The sequence below is a fragment of the Macaca mulatta genome, chromosome 4 (assembly GCF_049350105.2).
Source record: "Macaca mulatta isolate MMU2019108-1 chromosome 4, T2T-MMU8v2.0, whole genome shotgun sequence".
NCBI lineage: Eukaryota > Metazoa > Chordata > Mammalia > Primates > Cercopithecidae > Macaca > Macaca mulatta.
The window spans coordinates 165,979,067-165,993,127 of NC_133409.1; the positions used below are offsets into that span (position 1 = coordinate 165,979,067).

General features: G+C 41.5%; 1 protein-coding gene across 2 annotated transcripts in view; it reads right to left on the bottom strand.

The window, feature by feature from the left end:
- The window catches only part of STMND1 (stathmin domain containing 1), a 104,871-nt gene that overhangs the window by 20,358 nt on the left and 70,452 nt on the right, over positions 1-14,061 (bottom strand). The window contains exon 2 of one of the 2 annotated variants that reach the window (XM_078001353.1): positions 7,027-7,116. In XM_078001353.1, the coding sequence (XP_077857479.1) occupies positions 7,027-7,107 (81 nt within the window). In that variant the 5' untranslated portion in view covers positions 7,108-7,116. Of the gene's footprint in view, positions 1-7,026; positions 7,315-14,061 lie in introns of those variants that run through there. The other variant, XM_015135604.3, reaches the window with a different exon arrangement.

Here is a 14,061-nt window from a genome sequence, read left to right on the forward strand (position 1 = left end):
TTCAATTTAAAGAACTGTCATTTATTTTTAGAGTAAGTAAATTTTAAATGTCAATGTGTTCAGAAAGACTTTTATCGTATCTCCCTTGACTACCATGTCTTCTCTCTCCAGGTGCTGGCCCTCTTTCATTGCAAGTTTCCCACTTCTCATTTCAATGGATGTTATCAACGTCTTCTCCATCTAAGACACACATACCAGAGGAAGTCTCCTCAGTGTCTCCAGAAGCGATAAGAACACAAAGAACACATGCATCTTCCACTCGGTAATGTCTTCCCAGGATTCTTTTAATTTCTTTTTTTTTTTTTCTTTTTCTTTTTTTTTTTTTTGAGACAGCGTCTTGTTCCATCACCCAGACTTGAGTGCAGTGGTGTGATCTCAGCTCTACTAAAAAATACAAAAAAAACCTAGCCGGACGAGGTGGCAGGTGCCTGTAGTCCCAGCTACTCGGGAGGCTGAGGCAGGAGAATGGCGTAAACCTGGGAGGTGGAGCCTGCAGTGAGCCAAGATTGCACCACTGCATTCCAGCTTGGGCGACAGAGCAAGACTCCATCTCAAAAAAAAAAAAAAAAGAAAAATGAATTAAAAATAAGGCCTTGTCATGAAACTTTTGGTAAAAATGAATTAAAAATAAGGCCTTGTCATGAAACTTTTGGTACTTTCACAGTAAAAGTCATACAAATTTAAAAAAAATATACAAGCATGTTTAACCACTTTCTGGAATTACTCTAACGTTTGAAGTTCCTCAGAGGCTAAGTAGAAATCGCAGTGGCTAGGTTATGGTGGTGTCTGTCATGATCAGGTTTTCATAATTCAGTTAGGGATTCTTGCATGCTTGTAGCGGGACTTAACATAGCTCCTTATCACTGTGTTTACACAGCTAAACCAATATCAGTTCCTTGTGTTGAGAGTTAATTATTTCTGTGTCTCAGGGCTACATAGGAAATAATGAAAAACCAACCAAACAAACAAGAAAGTAATCGAAAACTTAGTGGACATGAGATTGGAATTGGCACAAGGAGAAAGCCTAAAAGCAATGATGTGCTTTTCTCTGTCTCCATCTATCTGTCTTTCTTCATGGACAGTTACTGCCCATCCTGTCCCTGTAGAGTAAGCAGAACCAAGAAAGGAGCCTTTACATACAACATATTACATGTAACATATGTGCATATGTTATATATATGTGTGTTATATATGTATATAAAACATATAACAAAAGAAAAGGGGATTGGGAGCCCGAGGCAGGCAGATCACCTGAGGTCAGGAGTTCGAGACTAGCCTGGCCAACGTGGCAAAACCCCATCTCCAATAAAAACACAAAAATTAGCTGAGTGTGGCTGTAGGCACCTGTAATCCCAGCCACTCAGGAAGCTGAGGCAGGAGAATCACTTGAACTCGAGAGGCGGAGGTTGTGGTGAGCCGAGATTGCACCACTGCACTCCAGTCTGGGCCACAGCGAGACTCCATCTCCATCTCGAGAAAAATAAAAAAAAGAAAAGAAAAGAAAAGAAAGGAGACCCTATCTGATGCTCACAGTTCATGCTAAAGGTAAAGATGCACATCATGTAAGTCATGTTGAACACTGTTTTCCTTCTTTCCAAATAAACTACTAAAAGCCAGTATCTGCGGTGACAGTAAGACAAGTATTTTCACAAGTTTATTTTGGTTTGCAGATCCATCATTTTTTGATCCTAGAGAAGCACTGAGTTACAAACAGGGTCTAGTTTTGTCATTTAACATTTCCAAGTGGAGACTCTTGGAAGACTCTTGGACTTTTTCCAAATGGAAAAATTTAATGATTTAACAATAGTAACAACAACAACAACAATAGCAAAATGCCTACACTGGAATTGAGAGCGAATCTGAGTATTTTCAGTCTAAACGATGGCTTTTCACAAAGACTTTCTGTACATTACAACTTGGCATAGATTTAAATACCACAACCTCAGTGACCTCACAATTGTGTTATCAAAGCTACTATAACTACTTGGATTTGGAATCCAGGCCTTAGCAAGGATCTCTACCCATCTGTTCTTATTTAGAGACAGTCTGCCTTTGAGCTCTGCTGGTGACCAAAACCTAAATTGTAGCAGACAAAACACAGTCTTTTATCACGAAACAACATAAACCAGTCTTCAGTTTCCAGAGCAGAAATTTAAGGTTCTTCTCTTTTGAAAACTCAGAATGTCTTTCAAATATCTTACCCATGTGTAACACATTCTGGAAATTTTAACCCAATTTCATAATGAGTGTAGACTTGAGAACAGACATAGTTTAAAGACCAGACATATTTATAAGTTAATTAGATCTATGTCTCTCAGGGATATAGCAGTGTTCGTATTCTACACATACATGAAGAATTTATATTTTCACACCAATAAGAAGTATACCTACATTAAGCCTTGGTAACATGGCGAAACTCATCTCTACAAAACATCAAAAATTAGCCAGGTGTGGTGGCTCACGCTTGTATTCCCAGCTACTCAGCAGGCTGAGGTGAGAGGATCTCTTGAGCCAGGGGAGACTGAGGCTGCATAGAGCCGTGATTGCACCACTGCACTTCAACTTGGGTGACACAGTGAGACCCTGTCTCAGAAGAAGAAGGAAGAAGGAATAAGGAAGAAAAAGATAAGAAGTGTATCTGCATTATTATACAGGTAATGATACTTGGGGAGGGGATGGGATGGTGAGTGGAATGCTCTATTTTTTCCTTGGGGGTACAGATTCAATGTGTTTCTACATTTTATGAACTTTATTTTATACCTCAGTATCTTGGGGATAACATTTTTTTAAATCAATTTTAGGTAGAATTAAAAAGTTGTGAATTATAAGCTAACAGCTATGCACAGAAATCATCAGCATTCCAAATAAGGTACTGCTTTAACTATGGACAGGTGTTTTTTGTTTATTTGTTTTTTGGTATGGATGTACTACATTTATTCTATAGCTTTTGGGAAACATATTTACCAAATAGCTTGAAGGGAATAATTTGTCAAGGCACCCTGGAGTTAAAACCTTCTTAAGTCAAATTGTTGGCAGATGCATTTTGTGAATATATTTGTCTATAGACATATAGGAAGAATTTCTTCAAAATTTGATTTTTTTCTAGTTTACCTCTAATAAATGTAATTATAAATAGCAACTATACAAAGAACATTCAGAAATATGATTGCTTAAAAAGTTATATTTTAAGAAGTAATTTACTCCCCTTTACTGACAATCAACTAGAATTTTCTTATCACGTATTTGGAAAAAACTGTGCAGGGTCCTTGGAGACCATCTCTTCCAATCCAGCCACTCCTCTCTTATAACAGGCAAGGAATTTTGGGTTATTCTTATAGATGAATAACATTTCTCCAACTAGGAAGTTTTCCATGCTTTTTCTTATTATTATGCATTATTTTATTACTGTATCTTCTCACCACTTTAGACTAAAGTAAAAGTGAAGGGGAAGTCTATATATAGGTTTCAAGAAATTTGACTTAGAATATTTTAAAGTGGTGTTACTAAGAAACATAAATATTTCATGCAAGCAAACATGTTCATTTCATTTTAAAGACACTGCTGAACTACTGCACCCTAAGCCTTATGCATTTATGAAAGCTGTGGAAGAAATTATTATCATTCCAATAGCTATAGAGTGTTTAATTAATGATAATCATACCTTTCCCAGATCAGATTTCCAAAGTCAAGTGCTTGGGGCTAGGAAAGAAGGTATATGCATGAACTGACTCTCATTCTGTTTTCAGATTATTTTAAAATTGAATTTCCTCCATGCAGACTGTCATTAGTCTAGTTATGCTACTAAGAGACAAGAAGACATTAAGGAATCTTGGAACCAGGAGGGACATGCATTCCCTCAAGAAATATTCATTAGTGCCTGATCAGTATCAGGCAATGTAGTAAGAATTGGAGATACAACGATTAAAAAACAGTGCCTGTCCTCAAGGAGGTAACTGCACAGGATGAAAGGCAAATACAGAAGCAAATAAATATAATAAAATGCTTTGAAATATGATAGTAGAAGGTATAAGATCAACCCTACCAGCATGGTGGCAGAGGTTGGGGTTGGGAGGTCGTGAAGAGCTTCAGGAGGAGTGACCTTGAGTGTCTTGTAAAATGGGTACACATTTATCATGTGACCCAGGAGAGGGAGAAGGAAAAGTCTGGAAGGAGAGGAAACAGTAGGTGCAAAGTCATGGAGCTAGGGACAGAATGGGGCTGGGGAACAAGTCCTAAGGTTTGTCTACGGTGTGAGTGTGGGGAGAGACAAGACTAGAGGAGTTAGCAGAAGTCAGCTCCAGGATGGGCCAAGACAGCATGCGAAGTAAGGATTTAGGTTTATTTTCCTTTCCCTATTCCTTTCCCTTTCCCTTCCCCTTTCCCTTTCCCTTCCTCTTCCTCTTCCTTTCCTTTCCTTTCCTTTTCAGATGGAGTTTTGCTCTTGTTGCCCAGGCTGGAGTGCAGTGCCATGATCTCAGCTCACCCTGCAATCTCCGCCTCCCCGGTTCCAGCTATTCTCCTGCCTCAGCCCCCCGAATAGGTGGGATTACAGGCATGTACCATCACGCCTGGCTAATTTTGTATTTTTAGTAGAGACGGGGTTTCTCCATCTTGGTCAGGCTGGTCTCAATCTCCTGACCTCAGGTGATCCACCCGCCTCAGCCTCCCAAAGTGCTGGGATTACAAGCGTGAGCCACCGCATCCAACCAGGATTTTATTTTATAATAATAATAGAAACAACTTATATCATGCACTTATTCCGAGTCAGCATTAGTATGAGCACTTTATGTATATTGAGTTTATTTAACCCTCACAACAACTCCACAAAATAAGTACAGTCATCCCCAGCATTAGTGGGGGATTGGTTCCAGGACCTCCCTCGGATACCAAAACCCATGGATGTTCAAGTCCTTTATAGAAAATGGTGTAGTATTTGCATATAATCCATGCACATCCTTCCGTATACTTTAAATCACCTGTAGATTATTCATAAATACCTAAAACAATGTTAATGCTATGTAAATAGTTGTTGTACTATATGTTTAAGGCATAATAACAAGGCCAGCAAAATAAATAAAAAATAAAAGAAAGATTTTTGTATGAAAAAGGGGACAAGAACAATGGATTAGCACTTTTAAGTGACATTAATGTATTTGTAGAAAATGGGAGAAAAAAGTATTTCTACATATTAGTCCAAAGTGATCATGAGTTCACCAGGCCAATAGGAGAGGGTAACAGGGAGGGTATCCCAAGAAGAGGGAATGGCACAGGTAAAGGCATAGAGGTGTGAGAAGCCTGGAAGCACTGAGCCCTGAGATTCATTTGGTTTAGCAGACCCAAGAGCCCATGAGTGACAGGTACTGGCAGAAGAGAAGAGAAGAGGATGACATTAGAGGGATAGGATAGATTATAAACTAAAGGGTTTTGCACACGAAGGGAAATTTTTCCCTTGGCAAGATAGGTGGCAGTGTGGAGGAGAAACTTGTTAGGATCCTGGCAGGAGAGGCAGAAAGACCCCATAAAAGGTAATGGGTCTCAGCAGGGTGTGGTGGGTTACAGGTGTAACCTCAGCACTTTGGGAGGCTGAGGCAGGTGGATCACGAGCTCAGGAGTTCAAGACCAGCCTGACCAACATGGAGAAACTCTGTCTGTAATAAAAAATACAAAAATTAGCCGGGCATGGTGGTGCACACCTGTCATCCCAGCTACTTAGGAGGCTGAGGCAGGAGAATTGCTTGAACCTGGGAGGTGGAGGTTGCAGTGAGCTGAGATGGCGCCATTGCACTCCAGCCTGGGTGAAAAAAAAAAGAAAAAAGAAAAAGTAATGGGTCCCTATACACAGACAGTGGCAGTTTCAGGATGGAAAGCAGAAAACAATGTTAAGATGGGTGGCCATTTGGGCACAGGCTTTCCCCAGGATACCAGGTACTAAGTCTGGAGTTAGCCTTCACTAGATTCTGGTTTGCTTGTTTCAAAATGTACTCCAAGAACCCAACAGATGTGCCCTACATGAAGTAGGTGCTGTAACTGGCACTTAATAGTGTCTTGCACAGTGCCTGCTGAGACCAAGTGTGCGCTCTTTGAACAGTAGCTCCAAAAATGACCTTCCAGCTATAAGTCCCAGTTTGCTGGGCTTCAGCCAGAGTCTTTGGGAAAATGTATTAATAGGGTTCCCTTTCACTCTTAAAAGCATAATTTTGATGACAAATTATATGGTAGCCTTATCTTTGGGTGTATCCCCTGCGAAGTGGACCTCTGAGGGTTGCTAGTGCTGTCTGTGGAATCTGGAGGGTGGCAAGGATGCAAAGAAATCATGGACCTCATTTCTGCCTCAACCAACTCATCCTTTTAGGTCTTGCTCTGGAAAAAATTCCCCATAATGTCTCCAGAATTACAGGGCATGCAACTTTGAGGAATTAGGGAAAAGAGTATTGGAACGAAACTCTTGAAAACTAAATTCTACCTTTGCTGTGCCCCCAAATTAGCTGTGCAGCCTTGGGCAAGTCGCCTGTCTCTCTGGGCCTCATGATCCTCATCTATGAATCGAGAGGACGCAGCCAGATAGGTTCTGAGATCTCTCCCAGCTTTAAGAAACGACCAAAGGGCCTATTTTCCAGAAGCCAATAATATATGGCAGCTCCTAGGGACTCCAACCTTCTCTCGAGAATCACGGTCAACCCTCGCTCTGTGCAGAACACACTCCTCATCCCGTTATTCCGTCCCTCTACCCTGGGGCGTGACCGCCTTCGCAATCTCTTTAAACTCCAAAGCCTCTCAAAATTGATCCTATAGCCATATATCTGTATCTATACTATCGATAATTTTGATATGTATCCATCTATCTGTCTAGTCCTGGTTAAGACAGCAGTTAAACACCGGCTCCCACCTGTTAACTAGGCTAGCTGTGGACCTCGACCCACCCTGCTACAGCCAACTCTTGTCGCCCCCAAGCGTGGGAATCGCGAGACCTCCCAGCCAAAAGGCTTTATGTCTGTCTGTCTGTTTGTTTATTTATTTATTTATTACCTTGACTCCCTCTTTCCAAACCTTCTCGTGCGCGGGGACACGTCTCCGGTCTTCAGTAGGCTGGGAAGGTCCGCAGCCCATGCTGCGCGCGCGCGCGCGCGCTCCTCCTCCACGGGCTTGGCTGCTGTGCGCCCCCGCGATCGTTCCCTACCGCGCTCAGGCGCCGGTGGTCCCGCGCTCCTGCGCCCTGCGCCCCTGCCCCTGCGCTCGGGCCCCACGCGCCTCTCCCACTTGCCGCGCTTAAACCCCGGGCAGGACGCACTGGGTTTCTGGGCAGCTGCCAGGAATGGTTGCCACAATAAATTACGTCATGCAGACCTGGGACCTGGGCGGCGATGGGACTCTGGTAACTGAAAACTAGAAGGTTGGAGGCGTCTAAATCACAGCTAGGATGCAAATGGCAGCCCTAACCAGAGCGAGGGGCCAGGGGAAGGCCCGCTGCCTGGCTGCGTTACTTTGAAAAGTACCAGAGTCGCAAGCATCTTGCGGGAACCTCTTATTTTTCCTCTTTGTAAAACACGGTGTGTGTGACATGCCCCTACCCCTGGTGCCTGGACCACACCCTTGTTTATAGATACTGTCTGAACTGTGTAGAAGGCGATCGTGTGGAATGCGAGGCAGGTGTCCAGTCTCTCTTGAGGGCCGGAGGACGGAGTGGAGGCGTGCCGGACAGCACCAGAAGGCAGTGGCACGAGGCGACCTCAGAAAGACGGTCGTACAAATGGAAACCCACACGATGAAGAAAAGCAGATATAGTTAGGACCATAAACAGCTCAGCAGTCACCAAATGGGTCACGCAAATCATTTTAATAGCAGGTGCATTTTATGAGCCGTTAGGCTGTATGGAAAGAGCATGGCTATGCATAATTCGAACAGAGAATTAAATCAAGAAGGTGTTATCCGTCAAAAAAGGCAGACCAGGAAGACTGCTCAAATGAGCAACAAGTTTGTCTTTTCTGGATATTTTCTTTTAATCTTAATTTTTATTTTTATTTTTTTAAAAAAGAATTAAAACAGGAACTAAAAGGAATCTTAGAGGTCTCCTATCAACTCTTTTTTTAGGTTCAGAGAAATTGAGTGACTTTCCTAAGGTCAACGGGAAGCTAGTTAATGAAGGTAGAATGAGGAACTAGGTGGCCTGACTCAGTTTCTCTGTGTCTCCATAATACCAGGAAAGTACAACTGAGGATTCTTGGAGGTGTAAAAATCCTGGGTCCTTCCAAGGAAACTAATGCTCAGCTCTGTGATAGGAACTTATTTCACTGTTACTGGATGTTGCTGTCAATTTTCCTTTTACTAAAATTGAGGAAGAGGAAAGATGAGGAAATGAAACAACTCAAAGTATTATAATTATGGAGCAAGAAACATTGAAGATTTATTGAATGAAGAGTTGAAACAAAGCTAAAATGGTGTTGGGGGAACAGCTCTGACAGTATTAACTCATGGGTGTCATAAGTCACATGTAACGCCCCAACTGGAAACTGGGGGAAATTCTCAATTAGAATATTCCAACACAAAGAACACCAATAAAATGTTCTTCAGCAAGTTCAAAATGGATGTTTGTAGAACTGTAAGGGTAAAATACTGCATACAATTTTTTTGTTTTGTTTTTCTTTTAAGGCTCTCCGTGAACAGAGATTTGCTGAGAATGAGTAGGTGGTACCCAAGTGTGTTGTGCAGGTGTAGTCTGCAGCATCCTAGGACTACAGTGTGTAAACTAAAATAAAATCCTAAGCCCACCATAACAGAACAGACCCCCTCTGAACCAAGGGGACCCCAGAAAAACTTAAAAACCAAGTTCCTGGTTATGACAGAATGAGAGGTCAGACATGCCTCTTGGTTTAGATACAACAACTGATCCGCGTTAATGTTAAAATAGAGACCAGAAGATTGACAGAACAGGCGGTGGCTCACATCTGTAATCCCAGCACTTTGGGAGGCCAAGGCAGGTGGATCACCTTAGGTCAGGAGTTCGAGACCAACCTGGTCAACCTGGCGAAACACCGTCTCTACTAAAATTACAAAAATTAGCAGGTGTGGTGGCGGGGTGCCTGTAATTCCAGATACTTGGGAGGTGGAGGCAGGGAGAACTGCTTGAACCCGGAAGGTGGAGAGTGCCATGAACTGAGATGGCACCACTGCACTACAGCCTGGGTGACAGAGTGAGGCTCTGTCTCAAAAAAAAAAAAAAAAAAAAAAAAAAAAGATTGACAGAACAGACTTTTCGTGGCAGTAACACCAAATTATAAACAGAACCTAAGGCAATGCCAGGCAATGGTTAAGTCATACACCTCTACATTTAAAGAAGAAACTATGTTCTAGTCTTGCTATGAAGTTTTTCTTTCTCTCTAGCAGCTAAACAAGCACTGACCGGAAATAAGTAATATTGAAACAATTACAACTTATCCAGCTCACAGACTCTAACTGACCTCGTGGGACACCAGCCCTAACTACAGGTTTGATTGGACAAGAGATCAATTTCAGTAACTTTCTCCTGATAAGAAGACCACCACCATGGACTGTTTCTGGCCAGTTGACAGAGGTTATATACTTGCGTGCTTCATTTCCTCAAAAGACATTTTGATGTATAGGATGTAATACATTCAAATGTTAAATTACCCCAAAGTGAACATGGGGTGATATGTTAACATGCATGTTTGTTTAATACCTATGCATCCGAACTACCTTTATGAATATTCATAGCTCCTCCTACAACCTGTTGAATATGTATGTTTAGCCAGCCTGTTCAGGATAAAGCTGTTACCCCAACCCCTCCTCCTTTGAAGTGCCTGTCTCTGGTCTTTGCAAGAGGCAAGCTTCCCAGCCTGAAGGATGGCCACCTTGCAGCCTGTAATCCTTTATAAGAAATGAAATTTTCTCTCCTTTCCACATTTCTAGATATTGTGTGTGTTTTTTAAGTTAACATATCAAAAATTGTGAAAAGGTCCTTTTTCTAGGGGTCTTGTTAGGGCCAGTTTTTACTGGCTGATGAGAACTGATTAACAGGAAATGTGGCCCCAGTTGTTAAATATAGCTGTTATTAAAATTAAATTATATAAACTTAAAATTCAACTGGCTATGTTAAAAAAAACCCATAGGTAATAAATACAACCAGATTTCAAATAGCGAGGCTGTAGAACACCTCTGAATATTAAATCATTACTGCAAAAACAGAAAATAGAAAAGAAAAATGGAAGACAGGAGAAAGAAGTGAGGAGGAAAATGAAGGAGAAGAATCAAGACAAAGTCCATTAGACAATCAAGTATAGAAGAAAAGAAACACTGGCCTCATTTTATCAAGGAATTTTCAGTCTAGGAAGATCTTTATGCATAAAATTACAACTAGGAGCCCGGATGTTACAGCAGCTGCTTATTTCTCTGCCCTGGTAGAGAAAGTATCTTTGTATTTAGTGGGTCAGAGTGAAGAAGAAAAGAAAATCCTCGCCTGCCATCACCCAAACCTAGGAGTCGGTTTTCTCTCTGTTCTGGTAGAAAGTTAACCCACATGGGATGCAGGATAAACCAGAGAGCAGCCATGTCTCCCTGTGGCCCTCTGAGCAATAGTGTATTAGGGCAGAGTGAGTCATAGGCAACCCAGAGGCTTCAAATTCCACAGTGGAAGCTTTCTGATTTCAGTTCCAACTCTAAGCTTTTCTAAGTAGTGGAAAGTCACACAGAAAAATCAGTTCTAATCCCAATACCACATTTACTGAGTTTACTGGCATTCTTCCATAAACAGAAAAATTATGTGCTGATTTTCATTCCCAAACATGTCTCAATGGACTAATTATTACAATAATAGCTAATACTTTGAGTGCTTGTTAAGGATCGGGTAAATGAGGGCAGCCAGTGGCTAATGTTGGCATTTCTACTTTATCAGCCCACTATTAGTCTAAAGCAAAGACTAGAAAACCCACTGACCACATCTTGCCCACTCTGTGTTTATAGGACACATGAGCTAAGAATGGATTTTGTGTTTTAAGTGGCTGAAAAAAAATGGAGAGTACGATTTAGTGATTTCTGAAAATTATATGAAATTCAAATGTCAGTGTTTGTAAATAAAGTTTTACTGGAACACAGAGGTTCCCATTTGTTTACATATTATCATTAACGGCTACTTTTCTGGCACAGTTGAGTAGTTATGGCAGAGATCATATGGCCTGCAAAGCCTAAAATCTTTATTATCCAGCCTCTTATGGAACATATTTGCTGATCCCAGATTTAAAATGATAAAGTAACTCCCACAAACTTATTAAATCATTACGTGGCACCCAAGCAGCCAGAAAGAGTTTGTGCTACTTTCAGAAAGCCAAAAAACTCTGAGCGTATAAATGCCACACAAGGGAATTTATCTCATTAAATAACAGAATTCCCAAGCCTGTAAAACATGTTAAGTGGTTTCATTCAGCTGATAAGCCCTCCCATGCTTCGCTGAAGCACTCTGTTCAACAGGAGGGCTATAGGGTGGGAACGAAACTTCACTGTGTTGCCCTGCTGTTTTGCATTTGAGATGTAGTGCAGGGAGCAATGTGGCTTCTGGCAAAAGACAAGAGGGCACCAGCTTGTAGGAAACAGGTGGCATTTTGAGTGTCATCTTGAATTCAAGATCAAATTTTATTTTTAAATTAAACTTATTTTATTCTATTTTGAGATGGGAGTTTTGCTCGTTGCCCAGGCTGGAGTGCAGTAGCACTATCTCGGCTCACTGCAACCTCTGCCTCCTGCATCCAAGTGATTCTCCTGCCTCAGCCTCCCAAGTAGCTGGGATTACAGGTGCCCGCCACCACACCCAGCTAATTTTTGTATTTTTAGTAGAGACAGGATTTCACCATGTTGACTGGGCTGGTCTTGAACTCCTGACCTCAGGTGATCCTGCCTTGGCCTCCCAAAGTGCTGGAATTATAGGCATGAGCCACCGTGCCCAGCCTAATATCTAATTTTAAAATCTCATGTTGTTCTGGTCCTTCACATCCCTTTGCCAGATATTTCAACCCAAACATTCCATTACTTGAAAATAGTCACCCCTCACCCCTCATATACATACATTGTGTTGCTCAGATATGAGGGGTCTCTGAAGTTTCTGGCTTCTGAACCTGCTGGGGCAGGTTGCCTCAGTAACTCTACCAAGCACATTTAGAAAGCTCACAAATCTGTCTATGAATAGTTGTGTGATAAAGAAAACTACTATTGCTAAAGGAAATTTGTATCGGAATATTATCATTAAAAACACACACACACACACACACACAACACATTTGCATAATCAAGATTTTTGCAATTCATGTGCCAATGCTTGCAATAACACCAGTGATGAATGAATGGTGTTGCCCCCAAATACAGAGTCCAAGCATATTTTCAGTATCCCTTTAAGAGAGTTGGTTTGACAGATTCTTGCAGAGAACAACTAGAAATAAATAAATAAATAAGCTCACAAACAGGGGAACAATTGTTTGTTGAACCTTGGCATTAAGCCAACAATCTTGATGTTTGCTCATTCAACACAAACTGGGTAAATACAGAGAGTAAAACACCAATCTCAGGGTAATAACTCAGAGAATGGCAGCATAACAGTAAATTTAGCTGTAATAATCTCACAGAATTGTAAGACTTCCGTTTACATCTATGTTAAGAAGCAGTTCTGAACTGCATTTAGATATTGTATAGGTCTAATACTGTGCTGAGTTTAATGGGGATGTGTAAAAGTAGAAACAATACTTGCTGAATGGCAGTTGGAAAGGCAAGCTTGCTTTTTAGAAAGCTGTAACAACTCTTAAGGTTACACATGGCAATTTTCACACACTGATATTCTCACAATTAAAGAAAAGTAATATTTAAATGATTTTCACTGCTTCCAATTTTGGCAGTACGTGGGCACAAAGCACTGAGACTTTTCGAATTAGTAGTGTGAGTTTTCCGTGCTGGCCTTGAACATATTGTTTGACGCTCCAGGGGAGTTTGGCTGCTTGAAGAACTGAAAAAATGAGGGGAAGAACAAAGCTCTCTCAGAAACCTGATTTTTTTCTCCACTGGAATGTGGTGGAAAGAATGCTGGGCCGGCTGGGTCCCTTCTGATCCCAGCCCTGTTCTGTTGTGGAGCCGCCTTGAGGAAGCCATTTAATCTCTGGGGGCTGGACTAGGAGGTGCTGGATGTTTAATAGTTCCTGGAGCTCTGGTTCTCCAAGCGAGGCACTACAGCATCTGTTTTAGAATAGCCTCTGCTGCTTGTCATCAATGCATATTCCCAGCAACAAGAACAAGTGTGCTGGATGGGAACCTGCAGGACTGGTGCCTGGGAATCTGTTTTCAACAAGTACCTCAGGTTATTCACATGCACAGGGATAACTGACACATTGCAGAGAGCAGTGTAGAGAAGAACTTGGGCTTTCGAGGGAGATTGACTTGGTTTCACCTTTGACCTTGGGACGTTATTTCACCTTCCTAAGTCCTTGTTTACTCTTCTTTAAGAAAGGAGATAGTAGGCTAGGCACAGTGGCTCATGGCTGTAATTCCAGCACTTTGGGAGGCTGAGGCGGGCACATCACCTGAGGTCAGGAGTTTGAGACCACCCTGGCCAACACGATGAAACCCCGTCTCTCCTCTATGAAAATCAGCCAGGCATGGTGGCGTGTCCTGTAGTCCCAGCTGCTTGGGAGAATGAGGCAGAATTGCTTGAACCTGGGAGGCAGAAGCTGCAGTGAGCCGAGATTGCGCCACTGTACTCCAGCCTAGGCAACAGAGTGAGACTCTGGATCAAAAAAAAAAAAAAAAAAAAAAGGAAAAAGAAAGAAGCTAGTAATAATACCTATATTCTATGGTTATTGGGAAAATTAAATTAGAAAAAAAAAAGGTCTGAAAAATGCTTCCTTCGCAATAATTATGCAATATATGGCAATTGAGATGATTTACACATTTGACATTTAGGGTAGATGCATTTTTTATTGTAAAAGAGATAAAATTATAAATTCTGGCTGAAATTCACAAACTTATCAAATTAGCCTTATTGCAAGTGAAGAAAAAGTTTTTTGTCAAATAATC